At 42.9% G+C, this 27116-nt stretch overlaps 2 protein-coding genes across 3 annotated transcripts in view; both read right to left on the bottom strand.

The window, feature by feature from the left end:
* LOC139405237 (cytochrome P450 3A27-like) overlaps nucleotides 1–23882 on the bottom strand; it is a 75663-nt gene extending 51781 nt beyond the window's left edge. The window contains exons 1-12 of the mRNA XM_071147673.1: nucleotides 23594–23882; nucleotides 21495–21588; nucleotides 20954–21006; nucleotides 16899–16998; nucleotides 16659–16775; nucleotides 13397–13485; nucleotides 9495–9643; nucleotides 9002–9129; nucleotides 6019–6097; nucleotides 2637–2797; nucleotides 2154–2380; nucleotides 1777–1939 (exon numbers count right to left, since the gene is read on the bottom strand). Of these exons, the coding sequence (XP_071003774.1) occupies nucleotides 1777–1939; nucleotides 2154–2380; nucleotides 2637–2797; nucleotides 6019–6097; nucleotides 9002–9129; nucleotides 9495–9643; nucleotides 13397–13485; nucleotides 16659–16775; nucleotides 16899–16998; nucleotides 20954–21006; nucleotides 21495–21588; nucleotides 23594–23667 (1434 nt within the window). The 5' untranslated portion in view covers nucleotides 23668–23882. The remainder of the gene's footprint in view (nucleotides 1–1776; nucleotides 1940–2153; nucleotides 2381–2636; nucleotides 2798–6018; nucleotides 6098–9001; nucleotides 9130–9494; nucleotides 9644–13396; nucleotides 13486–16658; nucleotides 16776–16898; nucleotides 16999–20953; nucleotides 21007–21494; nucleotides 21589–23593) is intronic.
* Nucleotides 1–27116, bottom strand: part of LOC139405236 (cytochrome P450 3A27-like) — a 100731-nt gene that overhangs the window by 51011 nt on the left and 22604 nt on the right. The window contains exon 13 of one of the 2 annotated variants that reach the window (XM_071147672.1): nucleotides 26338–26500. In XM_071147672.1, the coding sequence (XP_071003773.1) occupies nucleotides 26375–26500 (126 nt within the window). In that variant the 3' untranslated portion in view covers nucleotides 26338–26374. Of the gene's footprint in view, nucleotides 1–25572; nucleotides 26501–27116 lie in introns of those variants that run through there. The other variant, XM_071147671.1, reaches the window with a different exon arrangement.

Genomic DNA, 27116 nt, shown 5'->3' with positions numbered 1-27116 from the left:
GTTGACCATGTTAAAACAGGTGCTGACCATGTTAAAACAGGTGTTGACCATGTTAAAACAGGTGGTGACCATGTTAAAACAGGTCCATGTTAAAACAGGTGGTGACCATGTTAAAACAGGTGGTGACCATGTTAAAACAGGTGGTGACCATGTTAAAACAGGTCCATGTTAAAACAGGTGGTGACCATGTTAAAACGGGTGCTGAGCATGTTAAAACAGGTGTTGACCATGTTAAAACAGGTGCTGAACATGTTAAAACAGGTGGCGACCATGTTAAAGCAGGTGGTGACCATGTTAAAACGGGTGGTGACCATGTAAAACAGGGTCTGACCATGTTAACACAGGTGGTGACAATGTTAAAACAGGCGGTGACCATGTTAAAACAGGTTCTGACCATTTTAAAACAGGTGGTGACCATGTTAAAACAGGAGCTGACCATCTTAAAACAGGTGGTGACCATGTTAAAACAGGTGGTGATCATGTTAAAACAGTGGTGACCATGTTAAAACAGTGGTGACCATGTTAAAACAGGTGGTGACCATGTTAAAACAGGTGGTGACCATGTTAAAACAGGTGGTGACCGTGTTAAAACAGGTGGTGACCATGTTAAAATAGGAGGTGACTGTGTTAAAACATGTGGTGACCATGATAAAACAGGTCCATGCTAAAACAAGTGGTGACCATGTTAAAACAGTGGTGACAATGTTAAAACAGGTGGTGACCATGATAAAACGGGTCCATGTAAAAAACAGGTGGTGACCATGTTAAAACAGGTGGTGACCATATTAAAACAGGATGTGACCATGTTAAAACAGGTGGTGTCCATGTTAAAACAGGTGGTGACCATGTTAAAACAGGTGGTGACCATGTTAAAACAGGTCCATGTTAAAACAGGTGGTGACCATGTTAAAACAGGTCCATGTTAAAACAGGTGGTGACCATGTTAAAACGGGTGCTGAGCATGTTAAAACAGGTGTTGACCATGTTAAAACAGGTGCTGACCATGTTAAAACAGGTGGCGACCATGTTAAAGCAGGTGGTGACCATGTTAAAACAGGTGGTGACCATGTTAAAACAGGTGGTGACCATGTTAAAACAGGTCCATGTTAAAACAGGTGGTGACCATGTTAAAACAGGTGCTGACCATGTTAAAACAGGTGTTGACCATGTTAAAACAGGTGCTGACCATGTTAAAACAGGTGTTGACCATGTTAAAACAGGTGGTGACCATGTTAAAACAGGTCCATGTTAAAACAGGTGGTGACCATGTTAAAACAGGTGGTGACCATGTTAAAACAGGTGGTGACCATGTTAAAACAGGTCCATGTTAAAACAGGTGGTGACCATGTTAAAACAGGTGGTGACCATGTTAAAACAGGTGCTGACCATGTTAAAACAGGTGTTGACCATGTTAAAACAGGTGCTGACCATGTTAAAACAGGTGTTGACCATGTTAAAACAGGTGTTGACCATGTTAAAACAGGTGCTGACCATGTTAAAACAGGTGTTGACCATGTTAAAACAGGTGCTGACCATGTTAAAACAGGTGTTGACCATGTTAAAACAGGTGCTGACCATGTTAAAACAGGTGGTGACCATGTTAAAACAGGTGTTGACCATGTTAAAACAGGTGGTGACCATGTTAAAACAGGTGGTGACCATGTTAAAACAGGTCCATGTTAAAACAGGTCCATGGTAAACCAGGTGGTGACCATGCTGAAACAGATACTGATGTTTGTTGATGTCATATTCTGTCTGCTCAGGTGAGCGTCTCACCTCGGTCTCGTCACAGACGGAGAAAGTGAAACTCTGGAGGATCTCGACCATGGCCAGTTTGATCATGATCAGGGCGAAGCGCATCCCGATACAGTTCCTGGGCCCCGCCCCAAATGGCATGTACGTGTACGGATCAATAGTCTCCTTGTTCTCCTTACTGAACCTGGACAGGGATTGGGCAGACACATTACACATTGTATTGTAGTTGATTTGTGGTTGTGGTTCAGAAACATTTCACATTGTATGATGATATAATGATGCACTGTAGTTAAGTTGTAGCAAAATGTATTAATGATCTTGTGTTTGTATTGTGGTTGTATTATGGTTATGTTATGGTTGTGTTATGGTTGGATTGTGGTTACTGTGCGGTCCAGTACCTCTCTGGTTTGAACTCCTCAGGGTCGGACCAGATCTCTGGGTCACGGTGGAGGGTCCACGTGGGAACCAGGACAATGCAGTCTTTGGGGATGACAATGCCGTTGATCTCCACCGTCTTCTTGGCGACCCTCTCCAGTCGCAGCATGACGGGGTACAGTCTCAGAGACTCGTTCAACACACAGTCCAAATAGTCCATCTGCATCAGAGCTTCGTACTGGATTGGAGCCTGCACCGTGGTTACACACACATCAGTACCTCACCCCATCTTACTCCGGGGATACACACACACATCAGTACCTCACCACATCTGGCACCCACACAGTATCTATCTCCTCCTGCAGTTTGGTCATGGTGTGGGGGTTACCTTGTTGGAGAACACAGTATCTATCTCCTCCTGCAGTTTGGTCATGGTGTGGGGGTTACCTTGTTGGGGACCACAGTATCTACCTCCTCCTGCAGTTTGGTCATGGTGTGGGGGTTACCTTGTTGGGGAACACAGTATCAATCTCCTCCTGCAGTTTGGTCATGGTGTGGGGATTTGTTGCCAGGTTATAGGCCAGGAAACTCATAGTACTGCTGCTGGTCTCGTAGCCGGCGAAGATGAAGATCATGGCTTGAGACAAGATCTCATGATCAGTCAGTCCTGTGGAGGGAGAGAGGGAGCAGAGAGGAGGGAATAGTTTGTAACAGGTGTGTATTTGTTACAGTAGTTTATAGGTGTGTATTCGTAACAGTAGATTACAGGTGTGTGTTTGTAACAGTTGTGTGTTTGTAGCTGTAGTTTATGTGTGTGTTTGTAACAGGTGTGTGTTTGTAACATTAGTTAAATTAACAGGTGTGTGGTTGTAACAGTAGTTTAAAGGTGTGTGTTTGTAGCAGGTGTGTGTTTGTAACAGGTGTGATTTTGTAACAGTAGTTAAATTAACAGGTGTGTGTTTGTAACAGGTGTGTGTTTGTAACATTAGTTAAATTAACAGGTGTGTGGTTGTAACAGTAGTTTAAAGGTGTGTGTTTGTAACATTAGTTACATTAACAGGTTTGTGGTTGTAACAGTAGTTTAAAGGTGTGTGTTTGTGTTTGTAACAGGTGTGTAATGTTACGGTTAGACGTGCGGGGCGCCTCGACAACATCCTGTGAAATTCCAGAGCGCGAAATTCAAACTACAGTATTTTAAATATCATTCATATTCAACATTCATTAAAATACAAGTGAAATACAAACTACAGTATTATAAATATCTAACATTCATTAAAATATAAGTGCAATACATCAGAATAAAGCTTAACTTCTTGTTAATCCAGCCGCTGTGTCAGATTTCAAAAAGGCTTTACGGCGAAAGCTCACCATGTGAGGACAGCATACAAATGCATGAAAGTCAGAAATAGACATGACATGAAAGTCAGAAATAGATATAATAAATGCCTTACCTTTGAAGATCTTCTTCTGTTTGCACTCCAAAAGGTCCCGGTCACATCACAAATGGTCCTTTTGTTTCATAAAGTTATTTTTTATATCCATAAAAACTCAGTTTGGCTGGCTCACTTCATTCAATAATCCACCGGTTTCCCTCCTTCAAAATGAATCCCAAACGTTACTAATAAACGTATCTAAACAAGTCAAACAACGTTTATAATCCAACCTTAGGTACCCTAATACGTAAAAAAATGATACATTTTAAGACGGAGAATCGTTATTATCTTTACCGGAGATAAACAGAAAGAACGCGCTCTCGTCCATGCGCATGGTAACACTACAGCCAAAACGGGACCCACTACTACTGTTACCTCATCTAGCCAAATTACAAAAAACAGCCTGAAACTCTTTCTAAAGACTGTTGACATCTAGTGGAAGTCCTAGGAACTGCAATCTGGGAGGATTTGGCCTTATAATAAAAGTGACAGTCCTTGAAAATAGTGGTAGAATTTGTTTGAGGGGGGAGGGGGGTTGGTTCATCCTCGGGGTTACCATTTCAGTTCTGTTATACCCACAGACATTATTTTAACAGTTGTAGAAACTTTAGAGTGTTTTTTTTAATCCAAATCTACCAATGTTATACATATCCCAGCTTATGGGCCTGAGTAACAGGGAGTTTACTTTGGGCTCCATTTTCATCCGGAGGCCCCCTACCCAAGAGAGGTTAAGCTGCCCCCATAAAGGATACTTTGGATGACTACTGTTGTTTTTCTTCCGGAATCACTCTGTAAATAAACACCCAGAAGACCTTTTGTGGCTCCGCCATCATTATATTTGATAGAGGTCAGGTTTTTCAATTTAGACTTCTAGCTCTACTCTACGTGACATTTTTGTAACAGGTGTGTGTTTGTAACAGTAGTTTACAGGTGTGTGTTGGTAATTGAAGTTTACAGGTGTGTGTTTGTAACAGGTATGTGTTTGTAACATGTGTGTGTTTGTAACAGGTGTGTGTTTGTAACAGTAGTGTAAAGGTGTGTGCTGGTAACAGTAGTTTACAGGTGTGTGTTTGTAACAGGTGTGTGTTTGTAACAGTAGTTTATAGGTGTGTGTTTGTAACAGGTGTGTGGTTGTAACAGGTGTGTGTTTGTAACAGGTGTGTGTTTTTAACAGGTGTGTGTTTGTAACAGGTGTGTGTTTTTAACAGGTGTGTGTTTGTAACAGTAGTTTATAGGTGTGTGTTTGTAACAGGTGTGTGGTTGTAACAGGTGTGTGTTTGTAACAGGTGTGTGGTTGTAACAGGTGTGTGTTTGTAACAGGTGTGTGTTTTTAACAGGTGTGTGTTTGTATCAGTAGTTTAAAACCTCACTAGGGTAAGTGGGACGCTAGCGTCCCACCTGGCCAACGTCCAGTGAAATTGCAGAGCGCCAAATTCAAAAACAGAAATACCCAATATAAAAATTCATAAAACATACAAGTGTTATACATAGGTTTAAGGATTAACTTCTTGTTAGTCCAACCACGATGTCAGATTTCAAAAAGGCTTTATGGCTAAAGCATACCATGCGATTATCTGAGAAGAGCGCCCAGCTGACAAATCATAACAAACAGTAACCAGCCAAGTAGAAGAGTTACACAAGTCAGAAATAGAGATAAAATGAATCACTTACCTTTGATGATCTTCATATGGTTGCACGCAGAAGACATTCTTTTACTCAATAAATGTTTGTTTTGTTCGATAAAGTCTCTCTTTATATCCAAAAACCTCAGTTTTGCTTGCACGTTTTGTTCAGTAATCCACAGGCTCAAACGCAGTCACAACAGGCAGACAAAAAATCCAAATAGTATCCGTAAAGTTCGTACAAACAATGTTTAAAATCAATCCTCAGGTTGTTTTTTTTTGCCTAAATAATCTATAATATTTCAACCGGACAATAACGTCGTCAATATAAAAGGTAAACAAGAAAGGCGCGCTCTCAGTCTCGTACATGAAACATTTCTAGGCCACTGTATTGTCCTGTCTTTCCAGGTGTGTGTAACAGTAGTTACAGGTGTGTGTTCTTAACATTAGTTTACAGGTGTGTGTTTGTAACAGTAGTTTGCAGGTGTGTGTTTGTAACAGTAGTTTACAGGTGTTTGTTTGTAACATTAGTTTACAGGTGTGTGTTCTTAACAGTAGTTACAGGTGTGTGTTTGTAACAGTAGTTTACAGGTGTGTGTTTGTAACATTAGTTTACAGGTGTGTGTTCTTAACAGTAGTTTACAGGTGTGTGTTTGTAACAGTAGTTTACAGGTGTTTGTTTGTAACAGTAGTTTACAGGTGTGTGTTTGTAACAGGTGTGTGTTCTTAACATTAGTTTACAGGTGTGTGTTTGTAACAGGTGTGTGTTCTTAACATTAGTTTACAGGTGTGTGTTTGTAACAGTAGTTAACAGGTGTTTGTTCGGCAGGTACCTTTAGTCGGTTCCCCTCCTGTCTTCGTGTCATTGCCTTTCTGAGAGTCGATCATCAGTTGTAAGAAATCCACCCGACTCTGCGAGCAGAATGAATTTAGGTCAAATATGTCCAATCACAGCCAACACAAACAGATTTTACTGGATCTGGTCCAATCCCAGCCAACACAAACAGATTCTACTGGATCTGGTCCAATCACAACCAACAGATATTTGGTTCACCGACTACTTCACAGACAGAGTTCAGTGTGTCAAATCGGAGGGCCTGTTGTCCTTTCCTCTGGCAGTCTCTATGGGGGTACCACAGGGTTCAATTCTTTGGCCAACTCTTTTCTCTGTATATATCAACGATGTCGCTCTTGCTGCGGGTTATTCCCTGATCCACCTCTATGCAGACGACACCATTCTGTATACATCTCGCCCTTCTTTGGACACTGTGTTAACTAACCTCCAAATGAGCTTCAATGCCATACAACACTCCTTCCTTGGCCTCCAACTGCTCTTAAATGCTAGTAAAACCAAATGCATGCTTTTCAACCGTTCGCTGCCCGCACACGCCCGCCTGACTAGCATCACTACTCTGTACGGTTCCTACCTAGAATACTTGGACAACGACAAATACCAAGGTGTCTGGCTAGACTGTAAACTCTCCTTCCAGACTCAAATCAAACATCTCCAATCCAAAATCAAATCTAGAATCAGCTTCCTATTTCGCAACAAAGCCTCCTTCATTCACGCCGCCAAACTTACCCTCGTAAAACTGATTATCCTACCGATCCTCGACTTCGGTGATGCCATCTACAAAATAGCTTCCAATACTCTACTCAGCTAATTGGATGTAGTCTATCACAGTGCCATCCGTTTTGTTACCATAGCCCCTTATACCACCCACCACTTCGACCTGTATACTCTAGTAGGCTGGCCCTCTCTACATATTCGTCGCCAGACCCACTGGTTCCAGGTTATCTATAATTCTATGCTAGGTAAAGCTCCACCTTATCTCAGCTCACTGGTCACGATAACAACACCCACTCGTAGCACGCGATCCAGCAGGTATATCTCTCTCGTCATCCCCAAAGCCAACACCAACTTTGGCCGCCTTTCCTTCCAGTTCTCTGCTGCCAGTGACTGGAACGAATTGCAAAAATCGCTGAAGCTGGAGACTTACATTTTCCTCACTAACTTTAAACATCAGCAATCTGAGCAGCTAACCGATCGCTGCAGCTGTACATAGTCCATCTGTAAACAACCCACCCAATCTACCGACCTCATCCACATCTTGTTTTTATTTTTGCACACCAGTATTTCTACTTGCACATCATCATCTGCTCATCTATCACTCCAGTGTTAATCTGCTAAATTGTAATTACTTCGCTACTGTGGCCTATTTATTGCCTTACCTCCTCACGCCATTTGCACACACTGTATATAGACTTTCTCTTTTTCTATTGTGTTATTGACTGTACACTTGTTTATTCAATATGTAACTCTGTGTTGTTTTTTGTGTCGCACTGCTTTGCTTTATCTTGGCCAGTTTGCAGTTGTAAATGAGAACTTGTTCTCAACTGGCATTTTTAAAAAGATGGGGAGAGGTCGCGCCATAATAAAGAGATGCTCCGCTTTTTTGACACCCAAAAAGCAAGTTCTGCAGGTTCTAGTTTTGTCTAATCTGTGGTCTAGTGCTGCAAGGAAAGACCTAGTTAAGCTGCAGCTGGTCCAGAACAGAGCGGCACGTTTTGCTCTTAATTGTAATCAGAGGGCTGATATAAATACTGTGCATGCCAGTCTCTCTTGGCTAAGAGTTGAGGAGAGACTGACTGCATCACTTTTGATAAGAAACAATGTGTTAAAAATCCCAAATTGTTTGCATAGTCAACTTACACAGAGCTCTGACAAACACACTTGTCCCACCAGACATGCCACCAGGGATCTTTTCATCGTCCCCAAATCCAGAACAAATTCAAGAAAATGTACAGAATTATATAGAGCCCTTGTTGCATGGAACTTCCTTCCATCTCATATTGCTCAAATAAACAGCAAACCTGGTTTCAAAAAACAGATAAAGCAACACCTCACAGCACAACGCCTCTCCCCTATTTGACCTAGACAGTTTGTGTATATGCATTGATATGTAGACTACGTGTGCCTTTTTAAAATGTATGTAGTTCTGTCCTTGCCTCATAATGTTCTGTTTTATGTGGACCCCAGGAAGAGTAGCTGCTGCTTTTGCAACATCTAATTGTTTTATTTAACTAGGCAAGTCAGTCAAGACCAAATTCTAATTTTCAATGACGGCCTACCAGGGAACATTGGGTTAACTGCCTTGTTCAGGTGGAAAAGGATAGATTTTTACCTTGTCAGCTCAGGGACTCGATCTTGCAACCTTTCGGTTTCTAGTCCAACACTCTAACTACTAGGCTACCTGCCTCCCCATGGGGAGCTTAATAAAATACAAAATACAAAAACATGCAAAACACAATCAGATTCTAATGGATCTGGTCCAATCACAACCAAGACAATCAGATTCTAATGGATCTGGTCCAATCACAACCAAGACAAACAGATTCTACTGGATCTCGTCCAATCACAACCAACACAAACAGATTCTAATGGATCTGGTCCAATCACAACCAAGACAATCAGATTCTAATGGATCTGGTCCAATCACAACCAAGACAAACAGATTCTACTGGATCTCGTCCAATCACAACCAAGACCATCAGATTCTAATGGATCTGGTCCAATCACAACCAACACAAACAGATTCTAATATGACTGTAGATTTTTGGGTCCCAATAATAGTGTTTTTAAATTGCGACATGATATCGATATAGACATTCCATATTGGTCCCCATCACTAGTTACATTTCATAGTTTCATAGTTATATAATAAGTAAATACAGAATATTACAGTACAAATACAAATGTACAGATGAAAATATCAATATAACAATCATACAAATATAAATATAAAACAAGTTTACAGTTGAGTTCCCAGTGTCACGTCCAGATTTGATCTTAGCCAGCGAGGCGTAAAAGAAGTCTGTCACCGCAGACGGGACGAAAGAAAACTTCATCTTCTCCAAGATAGGACCAGTGAAGGGAAACAAAGCTGGAGAAGGAGAGGAGGGGAGGAGAAGAGGAGAGGAGGGGAGGGGAGGAGAGGAGATGAGGAGAGGAGAGGAGTATGAGAGGAGAAAGGGAGGGGAGAGGAGAATAGGAGAATAGGAGAGGAGAATAGGAGAGGAGAGGAGTATGAGAGGAGAAAGGGAGGGGAGAGGAGAATAGGAGAGGAGAAGAGGAGAGGAGATGAGGAGGAGGGGAGAGGAGGGGAGGATGGGAGAAGAGGAGAGCAGGGGAGGACAGGAGAGGCGAAGAGCAGAAGTAAGGTGGAGAGGAACGTTTTATAGAAAGGTGTACAACTGCATATGATTAAAAAGTTCAACTTTGTGTCCGTGTGTCTGTGTGTGGTCTCACCGAATAGGAGCAACAGTGGGTTGAACAGGTCGAACTTGGTCATCTTCTTGACGTTGGAGACGAAGGGGTCTGAAGGGTTGTTCAGAGAGTCAATGTCCACACTGAAAGCTGTGCTGGTGACCACATCCATACTGTAGGGCCCAAAGAACCTGCAACACAACCACAACTACTGACCACCAACCACACAACTACTGACCACACAACTACTGACCACACAAATACTGACCACAACTAGAGACCACAACTAGAGACCACAACTAGTCACCACCAACTACTGACCACATGTACCGGCCACACCTACTAACCACACACATAATGACCACACCTACTGACCACACACACAATGACCACAAATACTGACCACAACCACACAAATACTGACCACAACCACACAACTACTGACCACACAACTACTGACCACACAACTACTGACCACAACTACTGACCACACCGCGGCGGAAGGTAGCCTAGTGGTTAGAGCATTGGGCCAGGAATCGAAAGGTTTCTAAATCGAATCCCCAAGATTACAAGGTAAAAATATCTTGTTTTGCCCCGGAACAAGGCAGTTAACCCTCTGTTCCTAGGCTGTCATTTGTTCTTAACTGTTGAAAAAAATAAAGCTTAAATAAAAATAAACACATACTGACCCCCAACTACTGACCACAACCACACAACTGCTGACCACAACCACACAACTACTGACCACAACCACATACCTACTGACCACAACCACACAACTGCTGACCACAACCACAGAACTACTGACCACAACTACTGACCACAACCACACAACTGCTGACCACAACCACACAACTACTGACCACAACCACATACCTACTGACCACAACCACACAACTGCTGACCACAACCACAGAACTACTGACCACAACCACACACCTACTGACCACAACCACACAACTACTGACCACAACCACAGAACTACTGACCACAACCACACACCTACTGACCACAACCACACAACTACTGACCACAACCACACAACTACTGACCACAACTACTGACCACATCCACTGACCACAACCACACAACTACTGACCACAACCACACAACTACTGACCACAACTACTGAACACAACCACACAACCACTGACCACAACCACACAACTACTGACCACCAACTACCAACCACACAACCACTGACCACACAACTACTGACCACCAACTACCAACCACACAACTACTGACCACAACTACTGACCACACAACTACTGACCACCAACTACCAACCACACAACTACTGACCACACAACTACTGACCACAACTACTGACCCCCAACTATCAACCACACAACTACTGACCAAAGCTACTGACCACAACCACACAACTACTGACCACACATCAACTGACCACAACCACACAACTACTGACCACACAACTACTGACCACACAACAGCTGACCACAACCACACAACTACTGACCACAACCACACAACTACTGACCACAACCACACAACTACTGACCACACAACTACTGACCACAAACACACAACTCCTGAACACCAACTACCAACCACACAACTATTGACCACAACTACTGACCACACAACTACTGACCACAACTACTGACCATAACTACTGACCACCAACTACCAACCACACAACTACTGACCACAACTACTGACCACAACCACAAACACACAACTACTTACCACACAACTACTGACCACACAACTATTGACACCTACTGGGCACACAACTATTGACCACACCTACTGACCACACAACTATTGACCACACCTACTGACCACACAACTATTGACCAAACCTACTGACCACACAACTATTGACACCTATTGACCACACAACAACTGACCACAACCACACAACTACTGACCACAACCACACAACTACTGACCACAACCACACAACTACTGACCACACAACTACTGACCACAAACACACAACTACTTACCACACAACTACTGACCACACAACTATTGACACCTACTGGGCACACAACTATTGACCACACCTACTATCCACACAACTACTGACCACCAACTACTGACCACACAACTACCGACCACACAACTATCGACCACACATACTGACCACAACCACACAACTACTGACCACAACTACTGACAACACACCTATTGACTACAACCGCTGAACACACACCTACTGACCACAACTACACAACTACTGACCACAACCACACAACTACTGACCACACAACTACTGGCAACAACCACTGACCACAACTACTGACCACACAACTACTGACCACCAACTACTGACCACACAACTACCGACCAAACAACTACTGACCCCACAACTACTGACCACACAACTACCGACCACACAACTACTGACCACACAACTACTGATCACACAACTACTGACCACACAACCACTGACCACACAACTACTGACCACACAACCACTAACCACACAACTACTGACCACACAACTACTGACCACACAACTACTGACCACACAACTACTGACCACACAACTACTGACCACACAACCACTGACCACACAACTACTGACCACACAACTACTGACCACACAACTACTGACCACACAACTACTGACTACAACTACTGACCACACAACTACTGACCACACAACTACTGACAACAACTACTGATCACAACTACACAACTACTGACCACACAACTACTGACCACACAACTACTGACCACACAACTACAGACCACAACTAAATCAAATGAAATGTATTTGTCACATGCGCAGAATACGACAGGTGTAGAACCGTGAAATGCTTACTTACAAGCCCTTAACTGAGAAAGCAATTCAAGAAACAGAGTTAAGAAAACATTTCCTAAATAAACTAACTAAACTGACACCGCCTAGTATATAGGTCCTGGATGGCTTGGCACCAGTGATGTACTAGGCCGTATGCACTGCGCTCTGTAGCTCCTTACTGTCAGATAACGAGCAGTTGCCATACCAGGCGGTGATGCAACCGGTCAGGATGCTCTCGATGGTGCAGCTGTAGAACCTTTTGAGGATCTGGGGACCCATGCCAAATCTTTTCAGTCTCCTTAGGTAAAAAAAGGCGTTGTCATGCCCACTTCACGACTGTCTTGGTGTGTTTGGACCATGTTAGTTTGTTGGTGATGTGGACGCCAAGGAACTTGAAACTCTCGACACACTTCACTACAGCCCTGTCGATGTGAATGGGGGCGTGTTCAGTCCTCCTTTTCCTGTAGTCCACGATCAGCTACTTTGTCTTGCAAACATTGAGGGAGAGGTTGTTGTCTTGGCACCGCACAGCCAGGTCTCTGACCTCCTCCCTATTGGCTGTCCAGGATCCAGTTGCAGAGGGAGGTGTTTAGTCCCAGGGTTCTTAACTTAGTGATGAGCTTTGTGGGCACTATGGTGTTGAACGTTGAGCTGTAGTCAATGAACAGCATTCTCACGTAGGTGTTCCTTTTGTCCAGGTGGGAAAGGGCAGTGTGGAGTGCAATAAAGATTGCATCATCTGTGGATCAGTTGGGGCGTTATGTGAATTGGAGTGGGTGTAGTGTTTCCGAGATGATGGTGTTGATGTGAGCCACGACCAGCCTTTCAAAACACTTCATGGATACCAACGTGAGTGCTATGGATCTGTTGGTGGTTCAATGACGTCTATATATATATATATATGTCTATAGATGTCTATAGATGAAATCTTTGTAGATAGTGTCTACAGCTTATGATGAGGTACTCTACCTCAGGCCAAGAGTGTGCAAAGCTGTTATCAAGGCAATTGGTGGCTGTGTGTGTGTGTGTGTGTGTGTGTGTGTGTGTGTGTGTGTGTGTGTGTGTGTGTGTGTGTGTGTGTGTGTGTGTGTGTGTGTGTGTGTGTATTATAATCAAGACTCAGAGTTGTAAGGTGAAAAGCCAGAGGTTAGGAATCAGGACTCACTCCTTCACTTCGATGGTCTGGTCTTTATCTGCTTGCTTCTTCATTCCATTCAGCAGGTTAGCAGAGTGCTGCTTCATGATACCAAACATCTAGAGAGAGAGAGATAGAGAGAGAGAGAGAGAGGGGGAGAGAGAGAGAGAGAGGGGGAGAGAGAGAGAGAGAGAGAGAGAGAGGGGGGGGGTAGAGTTAGAGAGAGGTAGAGAGAGAGGTAGAGGTAGAGAGAGAGAGAGGGGTAGAAAGAGAGAGGTAGAGAGAGACAGAGAGACAGAGAGAGTGGTTAGCAGAGTGCTGCCTAATGATTAGGGTGGAATGGCAATAACCCAGTTACCCAGATTTACGCCAATAACTTTCCCAGGATAAATAACAGAGAGAAACCGGTAACTCCTCCCCTTTCCCAGGATAAATTACAGAGAGAAACAGGCAACTCCTCCCCTTTCCCAGGATAAATAACAGAGAGAAACCGGTAACTCCTCCCCTTTCCCAGGATAAATAACAGAGAGAAACCGGTAACTCCTCCCCTTTCCCAGGATAAATAACAGAGAGAAACCGGTAACTCCTCCCCTTTCCCAGGATAAAGAACAGAGCGAAACCGATAACTCCTCCCCTTTACCAGGATAAAGAACAGAGAGAAACCGGTAACTCCTCCCTTTTCCCAGGATAAAGAACAGAGCGAAACCGGTAACTCCTCCCCTTTCCCAGGATAAAGAACAGAGAGAAAGGAATGGAGGAGGAGCCGGTAAGTTATTTGTATGAACAGCATGACGTGTCTTTAAAAAAAGCTCTTTAGCATTAAACCATTAAGTCTTCGTGAGGAGAAGTGACCCGCATCTAATTCTAGTCCTATATTATGATTCAATCATGTCATTAGAATGAATAAGGGGTCCTGGGTGGTGCAGCGGTGAAAACACTGCACCGCCTGGTGTTCGATCCCAGGCTGTGTCACAACCGATCGTGACCGTGAACCCCATAGGGATGGCACATAATTGGGCTAGCGCCGTCCAGGACCTTGGCTTACCGTACACTAGCAACTCCTTGTGACAGAGCCGGGCGCCTGCAAGCTGACTCTGGTTGTCAGTCTACTTTGTGCATGACACAAGTAATTGTTCCAACAATTGTTTACAGACAGATTATTTCACTTATAATTCACTGTATCACAATTCCAGTGGGTTAGAAGTTCACATACAATAAGTTGACTGTACCTTTAAACAGCTTTGAAAATTCCAGAAAATTATGTTATGGCTTTAGAAGCTTCTGATAGGCTAATTGACATAATTTGAGTCAAATGGAGTTGTATCTGTGGATGAATTTCAAGGCCTACCTTCAAACTCAGTGCCCCTTTGCTTGACATCATGGGGAAAAACTAAATAAATCAGCCAAGACCTCAGAAAAAAACATTGTAGACCTCCACAAGTCTGGTTCATCCTTGGGAGCAAATCAAAATCAAATCAAATGTATTTATAGAGCCCTTCGTACATCAGCTGATATCTCAAAGTGCTGTACAGAAACCCAGCCTAAAACCCCAAACAGCAAGCTATGCAGGTGTAGAAGCACGGTGGCTAGGAAAAACTCCCTAGAAAGGCCAGAACCTAGGAAGAAACCTAGAGAGGAACCAGGCTATGTGGGGTGGCCAGTCCTCTTCTGGCTGGGCCGGATGGAGATTATAACAGAACATGGCCAAGATGTTCAAATGTTCATAGATGACCAGCAGGGTCAAATAATAATAATCACAGTGGTTGTCGAGGGTGCAACAGGTCAGCACCTCAGGAGTAAATATCAGTTGGCTTTTCATAGCCGATCATTCAGAGTATCTCTACCGCTCCTGCTGTCTCTGGAGAGTTGAAAACAGCAGGTCTGGGACAGGTAGCACGTCCGGTGAACAAGTCAGGATTCCGTAGCCGCAGGCAGATCAGTTGAAACTGGAGCAGCAGCATGGCCAGGTGGACTGGAGACAGCAAGGAGTAATCAGGCCAGGTAGTCCTGAGGCATTGTCCTAGAAATTTCCAAATGTCTGAAGGTACGACGTTCATCTGTACAAACAATAGCAGCCGTCCTACCGCTCAGGAAGGAGACTCGTTCTGTCTCCTAGAGATAAACGCACTTTGGTGCAAAAAGAGCAAATTAATCCCAGAACAACAGCAAAGGACCTTGTGAAGATGCTGGAGGAAACAGGTACAAAAGTATCTATATCCACAGTAAAACGAGTCCTATATCGACATAATCTGAAAGGCCGCTCAGCAAGGAAGAAGCCACTGCTGCAAAGCTGACATAAAAAAGCCTACGGTTTGCAACTGCACATGGAGAAAAATATTGTACTTTTTGGGAGAAATGTCCTCTGGTCTGATGAAACAAAAATAGAACTGTTTGGCCATAATGGCCATCGTTATGTTTGGAGGAAAAAGGGGGAGGCTTGCAAGCCGAAGAACACCATCCCACCGTGAAGCATGGGGGTGGCAGCATCATGTTGTGAGGGTGCGGGCAAGGAGGCCTACAAACCGGACTCAGTTACACCAGCTCTGTCAGGAGGAATGGGCCAAAATTCACCCAACTTATTGTGGAAAGCTTGTGGAACGCTACCCACAACATTTGACCCATGTTAAACAATTTAAAGGCAATGCTACCAAATACTAATTGAGTGTATGTAAACTTCTGACCCACTGGGAATGTGATGAAAGAAATAAAGCTGAAATAAATCATTCTCTCTACTATTATTCTGACATTTCACATTCTTAAAATTAAGTGGTGATCCTAACTGACCCAAGACAGGGAAATTTGGCTCAGTTTAAATTTATTTGTGATGTGATAAAGTTCATTACAAGCTACAATGAGTTTATATAGAATTTATAACAAGCTTTAATGAGCTGAAGAGTTTATAACAAGTTATGAGTTTATAACAAGCTATGATGAGTTTATAACAAGCTATAATGAGTTTATATAGCGTTTATAACAAGTTATGAGTTTATAACAAGCTATAATGAGTTGAAGAGTTTATAACAAGTTCTGAGTTTATAACAAGCTATAATTAGTTTATATAGAGTTTATAACAAGCTATAATAAGTTAATGAAGAATTATAACAAGCTATAGAGTTTATTAAGAGTTTATAACAAGCTATAATGAGTTAATAAAGAGTTTATAACAAGCTATAATGAGTTAATGAAGAGTTATAACAAGCTATAATGAGTTTTTAAAGAGTTTATAACAAGCTATAATGAGTTTACAACAAGTTGATAAAACAGAAAGGTAGAGATGGAGGGATGGTTCTACCTCTTTCAGTCGTCCAGAGGTAAAGGAAGGTGAGAGGACACTGCGGATCCGTCTCCATGTATCGTCCTCGGCAACGGACACCGCGTCAAACATCTCCCCATTCAGAAATGCAAAGTTCTAAAACATGGAGGACAGTTGTATTAATCAGGGTTATTATTATTCAGTTTATGTGTGTGTGTGTGTGTGTGTGTGTGTGTGTGCGTGTGTGCGTGTGCGTGTGCGTGTGTGTGTGTGTCTCACCCTGCGGTTGGTGAAGATGTTGTAACACTCTTTAATCAGGACGGTCTTGATTATGCTTTTGTCCATGACACACAGAACAGGCTGCCTCCCATCATAGATCCTTCACAGAGGAGAAACACACCTGGCTTTAACCACTATATATACACACCTACATGGTACAGACTGCCTCCCATCATAGATCCTTCACAGAGGAGAAACACACACCTGGCTTTAACCACTATATATATACACCTACATGGTACACAGAACAGACTGCCTCCCATCATAGATCGCAGAGGCATTTCACCGTAACGAGGAGACTGGTCGTCATAAAGAGGCAGCGTCGTAAGCAAAACATAGAATAACAACCCACAAAACTCTCCAAGGAATATGGCTACCTAAATATGGTCCCCAATCAGAGACAACGATAAACAGCTGATTGAGAACCAATCTCGGCAACCATAGACATATAAACACCTAGACTAGATAAACCCCTATACAATAAAAAAACTCAACACACCACCCTGACCAAATAATAAAGAAAACAAAGAGAACTAAGGTCAGGGCGTGACAGTACCTCTCATCGTACATCTATGGCATTCTGTTAAGTTACGGCCTTATTCTACAATGGATAAATACAAAACCCTCATAAATCTACACACAATACGCTATGCAATCTGGTTTCAGAGCTGGTCATGGGTGCACCTCAGCCACGCTCAAGGTCCTAAACGGCATCATAACCGCCATCGACAAGAGACATTACTGTGCAGCCGTATTCATCGAAGACTTTCGACTTTGTCAATCACAACATTCTTCTAGGCAGACTCGACAGACTTGGTTTCTCAAATGATTGCCTCGCCTGGTTTACCAACTACTTCTCTGATAGAGTTCAGTGTGTCAAATCGGAGGGCCTGTTGTCCGTACCTCTGACAGTCTCTATGGGTGTGCCACAGGGTTCAATTCTCGGGCCGACTCTCTTCTCTGTATACATCAATGATGTTACTCTTGCTGCTGGTGAGTCGCCGATCCACCTCTACGCAGACGACACCATTCTGTATACTTCTGGCCCCTCTTTGGACACTGTGTTGACTAACCTCCAGACGAGCTTCAATGCCATACAACTCTCCTTCCGTGGCCTCCAACTGCTCTTAAACACAAGTAAAACTAAATGCATGCTATTCAATCGATCACTTCCCGCACCTGCTCGCCCGTCCAGCATCACTACTCTGGACGGCTCTGACTTAGAATACGTGGACAACTACAAATACCTGGGTGTCTGGTTAGACTGTAAACTCTCTTTCCAGACTCACATTAAGCATCTCCAATCCAAAATTAAATCTAGAATCGGCTTCCTATATCGCAACAAAGCATCCTTCACTCATGCTGCCAAACATACCCTCATAAAACTGACCATCCTACCGAACCTCGACTTTGGTGATGTCATCTATAAAATAGCCTCCAACACTCTACTCAACAAACTGGATGCAGTCTATCACAGTGCCATCCGTTTTGTCACCAAAGCCCCATACACAACCTTCCATTGCGACCTGTACGCTCTCGTTGGTTGGCCCTCGCTTCATACTCGTCGCCAAACCCACTGGCTACATGTTATCTACAAGTCTCTGCTAGGTAAAGCCCCACCTTATCTCAGCTACCTGGCCACCATAGCAGCACCCACTTGTAGCACACGCTCCAGCAGGTATATCTCACTGGTCACCCCCAAAGCCAATTCCTCCTTTGGTCTACTTTCCTCCCAGTTCTCTGCTGCCCATGACTGGAACGAACTGCAAAAATCTCTGAAGCTGGAGACTCATATCTCCCTCACTAGCTTTAAGCACCAGCTGTCAGAGCAGCTCACAGATCACTGCACCTGTACATAGCCCATCTGTAAACAGCCCATCTATCTACCTACCTCATCCCCAAACTGTATGTATTTATTTATTTAGTTATTTATCTAGCTCCTTTGCACCCCAGTATCTCTACCTGCACATTCATGTTCTGCCAATCTACCATTCCAGTGTTTAATTGCTATATTGTAATTACTTCGCCACCATGGCCTATTTATTTCCTTAACTTACCTCATTTGCACTCACTGTATATAGACTTTTTGTTTTCTTTAGTTCTACTGTATTATTGACTGTATGTTTTGTTTATTCCATGTCTAACTCTGTGTTGTTGTATGTGTCGAATTGCTACGCTTTATCTTGGCCAGGTTGCAAATGAGAACTTGTTCTCAACTAGCCTACCTGGTTAAATAAAGGTGAAAGAAATACACCATAATGACATCACAATACACCATAATGACATCACAATACCCCATAACAACATCACAATACCCTATAACAACATCACAATACCCTATAACAACATCACAATACCCCATAACGAGAAACCGAAAACAGAAATACCCATCTGTGGTAAATTCCATTCATTGCACATGATTTGGAAAGGCACACACCTGTCTATATAAAGGTCCACAGTTGACAGTGCATGTCAGAGCAAAAACCAAGCCATGAGGTCGAAAGAATTGTCCGTAGAGCTCCGAGACAGGATTGTGTTGAGCCACAGATCTGGGAAACATTTCTGCAGCATTGAAGGTCCCCCAAAACACAGTGGCCTCCATCATTCTTTAATCAAATAACTACCAAGACTCTTCCTAGAGCTGGCCGCCTGTCCAAACTGAACAATCGGGGGAAAAGGGCCTGGGTCAAGGAGATAACCTGATGGTCACTCTGACAGAGCTCCAGAGTTCCTCTGTGGAGATGGGAGAACCTTCCAGGAGGACAAGCATCTCAGCAGCACTCCACCAATCAGGCCTTTATGGTAGAGTGGCCAGATAGAAGCCACTCCTCAGTAAAAGGCACATGACAGCCTGCTTGGAGTTTGTCAAAAGGTACCTAAAGACTCTCAGTGTAATGAGGTCTTTGTGTAGCCTGTGTAGAGGAGTCAGGAGCAGGACTGCAGATATGAGTAAATAAACGGAATTTACTCAAGATACTCAAAATACAATACAATAAAGCACATAACGGACCGCATAACATACAAACAATTACTCACAAACAAACATGGGGGAACAGAGGGTTAAATAATGAACAAGTAATTGGGGAATTGAAACCAGGTGTGAAAAAGACAAAGACAAAACAAATGGAAAATGAAAAGTAGATCGGCGACGGCCAGAAGGCCAGTGACGTCAACAAGGAGAGGGACCAACTTCGGAGGAAGTCGTGACACTCAGACCATGAGAAACAAGATTCTCTGGTCTGATGATGAAACCAAGATTAAACTCCTTGGCCTGAATGAAAAGTGTCACGTCTGGAGGAAACCTGGCATCATCCCTACAGTGAAGCATGGTGGTGGCAGCATCATGCTGTGGGGAGGTTTTTCAGCGGCAGGGACTGGGAGACTAGTCAGGATCGAGGGAAAGATGAACGGAGAAAAGTACTGAGATTCTTGATGAAAACCTGCTTAAGAGCGCTCAGGATCTCAGACTGGAGTGAAGGTTCACCTTACAACAGGACAACAACCCTAAGCACACAGACAAGACAACACAGGAGTGGCTTTAGGACAGTTCTCTGAATGTCATTGAGTGGCCCAGCCAGAGACCAGATCTGCAGAGAAGAATTAGAGAAACTCCCCAAATATAGGTGTGCCAAGCTAGTAGCATCATACCCAAGAAGACGTGAGGCTGTAATCGCTGCCGAAAGTGCTTCAGCAAAGTACTGAGTAAAGGGACTGAATACTTACGTAAATGTGATATTTAATTTGTTTTGTTTTTATACATTTGCAAAACTTTAAAAAACAAACAGGTTTTGTTTTTGTCATTATGGGGTATTGTGATGTCATTATGGGGTATGGTGATGTCATAATGGGGTATTGTGTGAGTAGATTGATGAGGGGAAAAAACAATTGAATCCATTTCAGAATAATGCTGTAATGTAACAAAACATTAGTCGGGTTGTTGTTGATATTATTACTATCATTCCTCATTATCACATGACAGCTCCAGCAGGTGATGAATTGAAAAAGCATAGTACAGTTGTGAGTCATCCTAGTACGGTACAGCCAACTGAACTCACCCCCAGATTCTCCCGTACTTCTGAAAGCACTCTGTGTCAAAGTTAGTGAAGCCCTGCAGAGAGACAGAGAGAGAGAGAGAGAGAGAGAGAGAGAGAGAGAGAGAGAAAGAGAGAGAGGGAGAGAGAGAGAGAGGGAGAGAGAGAGAGAGAGAGAGAGAGGGAGAGAGAGGGAGAGAGAGAGAGAGAGAGAGAGAGAGAGAGAGAGAGAGAGAGAGAGAGAGAGAGAGAGAGAGATGGAATGAGAGCGAGCGAGGAAAAAAACATGCCCTAGGAGGTCGCGTAGGTGTGTTCTACACCTGAACAGAGAACACACCTAAAATAGGTGAGGGTTGAGGAGGGTTTGTTATTTTATATGGTCCCCAGGGTCAATAACACAACTTCTAGACTGATCATGTCTCAAATGACCTTGTATTTATCTATTGTTAAAACAACAAACAAAGCTAGTTCTCTTTTTCCTTCTCAATACAGTGTTTTACATAGGAGAACAATAACACTGTTGTTTAAAATATGAGAGAGATGTTTATTCTGAATGTGTACTAACCTTTCTATACTCCATCATTGTGCCAAAGTAAGGTAGGGGTTTGGGACCAGGGATACCCATCTTAGTGAATACACCATAGGGCCAGTACCCGTACCTGTATATATATACATATACACACACACACACACACACACACACACACACACACACACACACACACACACACACACACACACACACACACAGTAAATAGTAATATGTTATAGAGAAGTTATATTAAGTATAGTATCCCTGTATATAACCATGTTATTCTGTATATAACCATGTTATTCTGTATATAACCATGTTATTCTGTATTTAACCATGTTATTTTGTATATAGCCATGTTATTCTGTATATAGCCATGTTATTCTGTATATAACCATGTTATTCTGTATATAACCATGTTATTCTGTATATAACCATGCTATTCTGTATATAACCATGTTATTCTGTATATAGCCATGTTATTCTGTATATAACCATGTTATTCTGTATCTAGCCATGTTATTCTGTATATAACCATGTTATTCTGTATTTAACCATGTTATTCTGTATATAGCCATGTTATTCTGTATAGAACCATGTTATTCTGTATATTGCCATGCTATTCTGTATCTAGCCATGTTATTCTGTATATAGCCATGTTATTCTGTATATAGCCATGTTATTCTGTATATAGCCATGTTGTTCTGTATATAGCCATGTTATTCTGTATATAGCCATGTTGTTCTGTATATATCCATGTTATTCTGCAAATAACCATGTTATCATTGTGTCACACCCTGATCTGTTTCACCTGTCCTTGTAATTTCCCCCACCTCCCTCCAGGTGTTGCTTGTTTTCCCCAGTGTATTTATCCCTGTGTTTCCTGTCTCTCTGTGCCAGTTCGTCTTCTATGTCCAAGTCAACAAGCGTTTTTTCCTATTCTCCTGCTTTTGCTCTTTCTCCTTTTTCTAGTCCTCCTGATTTTGACCCATGCCTGTTTCTGGACTCTGTACCCGCCTGCCTGACCATTCTGCCTGCCTTTAACCTCGAGCCTGTCTGCCACTCTGTACCTCCTGGACTCTGTACCCGCCTGCCTGACCATTCTGCCTGCCTTGACCTCGAGCCTGTCTGCCACTCTGTACCTCCTGGATTCTGTACCCGCCTGCCTGACCATTCTGCCTGCCTTGACCTCGAGCCTGTCTGCCACTCTGTACCTCCTGGACTCTGTACCCGCCTGCCTGACCATTCTGCCTGCCTTGACCTCGAGCCTGTCTGCCACTCTGTACCTCCTGGACTCTGTACCCGCCTGCCTGACCATTCTGCCTGCCTTGACCTCGAACCTGTCTGCCACTCTGTACCTCCGGGACTCTGATCTGGTTTTGACCTTTTGCCTGTCCACGACCATTCACTTTCCTCCTTTTGGATGATTAAACATCTAAGACTCCTACCATCTTCCTCCCGTGACCCCATCTAGGTCTCTTCTTGAGTTATGATACATTGTTGGAAAATGACCCGTAAGTAAGCATTTCACTATTAGTCTACATCGGTTAACATTGAGCCCTTTCCAGAACATGTGTGGCCATGATACATTTCAGGAAGGTCTGCAAGATAAGTGCCCTCTTTATGTGGGTTTGGGTCATCAAACACCATTAGACATGCACCTGTCTGGGGAGTGGACATGGCTGTTTATTTTGGTAGCAGTGGTATGGTCTAATATATACTGTTTGCTATTGTTATACCTCTTGGGATTTTATCAGAACATGAGTGTTCCTTTCAGAGGAGTTAGCAGGATGACATGTATTGGTTATTTCTATGGACTGTTGCTATGGTCCTAGTCTGTAGTGTTGAACTATTGCTGTGGCTCTAAAGTGTCCATACCCTAAACTTAATGCAAGACAATAAGATAACGGTGGTTAAATGCCAGAGGTGACGAGTCATTGAGAGGAGTTACTATGGGTGTCACGTAAGGAGGACAGCTGTATAAGAAGTGTTTGCCAAGACTGGAAAAGTTGTTGTTTTCACGAACCAGCTCGGCTTTTATTTTATTTGTGAAATATTATTGACTGATTATTTCCACGAGATAAACTATGATGCCTGTGACAAATAACATTTGATTTGATGTAAGTCCTTACACTACAATGAGGGTGATGAGGAGGGCCAGGAGGGTCCAGGTCTCAGCGGAGAAGTATGGCAGAAAACTCATCATCTTTCCTCCGGTTCGGCTCCCTGCTGCTTCTGAAAACAAAGGCTCCGTTTTCTCTCAGGCTCGTTCGAATTCACTTCTCCGATGGTCTGACAGATTTTGAGTTGGGTCTGCCCGGTTCTAGTGTGGTTCTTCTGTGACGCGGCAGATCTCGAATACCGACCGCTGCTCTTCTCCGTACTCTGTTTGAGACCGTGCAGGTTACAAGTTGTTATTGTATCCCTTCGGAAAAGCACCTGTGTGATGCTAGCTAGAATAAGGATGAGCCACAATGGAATTTGCAGTTCGCCTTCAAAATAAGGGTCCAATATTGAAACGGATGCAAAAATATTCAAATGGTGGATATAATGCCATATTTGGATTAGATAATGCTAAACAAGGTTGGAATGTTGTTATATGAATTAAAACAAAGACAGTAAGTAGTTCATTTGACACATAAAAAATAGTTGAAGTCCCACTGTGGCTTTATTAGAATTGCATTGGGGCAGACTTCTATTGCACTGTACAGCGTTACCTCTGGATCTTGGGTCCATGAAATGTGAAGAGATTACGCAAATAATTATGTCATAGCTCTTATTGCAGGACTAAATGTGGGAAATCCCCTCACAAGTACATAGGTAAGGCTGTACATTAAATCCATAAGGCTGGTACGATATGTCATGAACCCAAGATCCATAAGGCTGGTACGATATGTCATGAACCCAGATCCATAAGGCTGGTACCCCCTGCCATGAACCCAGACCCATAAGGCTGGTACGATATGTCATGAACCCAGACCCATAAGGCTGGTACGATATGTCATGAACCCAGACCCATAAGGCTGGTACGATATGTCATGAACCCAGACCCATAAGGCTGGTACGATATGTCATGAACCCAGACCCATAAGGCTGGTACGATATGTCATGAATCCAGATCCATAAGGCTGCATGTTGAAGGTATTTTGCATTCCTGAATACTAAACATCCACAGAGCAATTTTAACAGATTTTATTTGGTGTCAAGTGAACTAATTATTGTCTTTTGTTGAAGGTATTATATATGTTTAGCAACATAAAGGCCCTCCAGGATTGTTGCATGATTCCACAATTTATTTCCATTTGCATCCGATTCAATGGGTAACTTTTATTTTGAAAACCGAACCACCGATTCTACTATTGATGCTCAGGCAAATGTTGTTCACGACACACACACAATAAGGAAATTAGAGGGAGACTGTGTGAGAGGTGAAAAGCGAAGCAGGGAGGGATGGTGAATGATTCACAGAGAGAGCAGGGGCAGATTCATTACGGAAACAGTTTAACGTTTAAGAACTAAAAGGAAGCAACAGAGAAAAATGAGAGTTTCTACTGGGATAAATTCAGGTTTGTCTCTCCATGTTTCGTTACGTTTGCTTCCGTTTAAAGTCAAACTATTTCCACAATAGTTTCATTTGAAACCACACTGTTATTCTAATAATTAGTGTTATTTAGTATAGTAGAAGTTCGTCTTAAGGATCCTAAATAAGGCCATAGATTACTTTAAAAAATGTAATAAACTAGATGGCACTAGGAGTATGATGTAAGATGCGATCCTGGTGTTCCAATGAGCTGCAAGATTATCTCTGAATCAAAATGTTTTTCTTATTTACAAGAGCTGGAAAATGTGGACAGTGGATTAATAGTTTGTAATGGGACCTGGGCTGTGTATTTACATCCAATGGCCACACAGGGGCGGTATTGGGATCTGAAAAGAAACGTGTGTGGATGACCAAGTCGTAACACTACAATTAGGCCTAGCTGAATGAAATTATAAATACAGTATGTCTTGATAAATAACACAAATCAATCTATATTGATTGTTCTCATGTATATTTGTGTGTGTTTGTGTCTTAAGTTTTGTCTTATGAATAAATACACAGTCGACCTTGTTCATTAGTGTGATGATTTTATTGGTTTGTGATGATTAAAGTTAAAACCAAGCAGCTGCAGGGATCATCTCAACAGACAGTAAAGATTATATTTTGGAATGACTGGACAGCAGAACACCCAGAGGAACAGAATGACAGTACAGTTCTAGAGAACACCAGCTAGAGTTCTACATTCTAGGAGAATTCCAGCCACCAGCCAGTAGTGTGCAGGATCCAGACATGACATCATGCCATGGATTTAATACCTCCTGGTGTCTAACTTTAACAAGACATGTACCTCTAATGCATCCATAGTATTACTATCTCTCTTTTATCTGGTGGAAATGGGTTTCTGAGTCCTACTCAAACCAAGCATGAGACTGAGACCAGGATTCAATCCCAGCGCTTTGTCAGCTATGTGCCATTTTAAAGGTCATTTCTGATTGAACTGACATATGCAACATTTATCATGAATGCAGTTCTTATTATCATATTATATTAAGTAGCCTATTGAATCCCAGCCTGAATATTCAGTAGCCTATAGCAGGGTCAGGATAAGGACTGAATATTCAGTGGCCGATCGACAGACAGACAGATAGATAGATAGATAGACAGATAGATAGATAGATAGATAGAAAATTTGGCAGCACGTCCAACCGGCCTCACAACGACAGACCACATGTAACCACACCAGCTCAGGATCATTAGCGGGGTGAGGGGGCATGCGGAGAAGTATTTATGTCTGTAGTAAAGCCCTTTTGTGTGTGGGGAGAGAGAGAGAGAGAGGGAGGGGTACTACAGGGTAGAGTGCTACTGCATTCGGTCATGTTGTTGGACTTGTCAGAGACGTGGCGGTGGTATTGCTAAGGGTGTTGCTACGGGACTCCAGCCTCAGTTTGATTGGTCGTTTTGGCATCAGCAAACCCTGCTTGTCCATCTCCAATGGGATCTATAGAGAAAAACAGAGCAGAACATAACCCTGGTTGTACATCTCCAACAGGATCTATAGAGAATAACAGACCATGTAAAACCAGATGCTGACCATGTTAAACAGGTGCTGACTATGTTAAAACAGGTGGTGACCATGTTAAAACAGGTCCATGTTAAAACAGGAGCTGACCATGTTAAAACAGGCGGTGACCATGTTAAAACAGGAGCTGACCATGTTAAAACAGGTTGTGACCATGTTAAAACAGGTGGTGACCATCTTAAAACAGGTGGTGACCATCTTTAAACAGGTGGTGACCATGTTAAAACAGGTGGTGACCATGTTAAAACAGGTGGTGACCATGTTAAAACAGGTCCATGTTAAAACAGGTGCTGACCATGTTAAAACAGGAGGTGATCATGTTAAAACAGGTCCATGTTAAAACAGGTGGTGACCATGTTAAAACAGTTGATGACCATGTTAAAAGGGGTGGTGACCATGTTAAAACAGGTGGTGATCATGTTAAAACAGGTCCATGTTACAACAAGTGGTGACCATGTTAAAACAGGTACTGACCATGTTAAAACAGGTGGTGACCATGTTAAAACAGGTGCTGACCATGTTAAAACAGGTGGTG

The sequence above is a fragment of the Oncorhynchus clarkii genome, unplaced genomic scaffold, assembly GCF_045791955.1.
Source record: "Oncorhynchus clarkii lewisi isolate Uvic-CL-2024 unplaced genomic scaffold, UVic_Ocla_1.0 unplaced_contig_6271_pilon_pilon, whole genome shotgun sequence".
NCBI classification, from domain to species: domain Eukaryota; kingdom Metazoa; phylum Chordata; class Actinopteri; order Salmoniformes; family Salmonidae; genus Oncorhynchus; species Oncorhynchus clarkii.
This window is presented reverse-complemented; position numbering and strand designations above follow the sequence as displayed.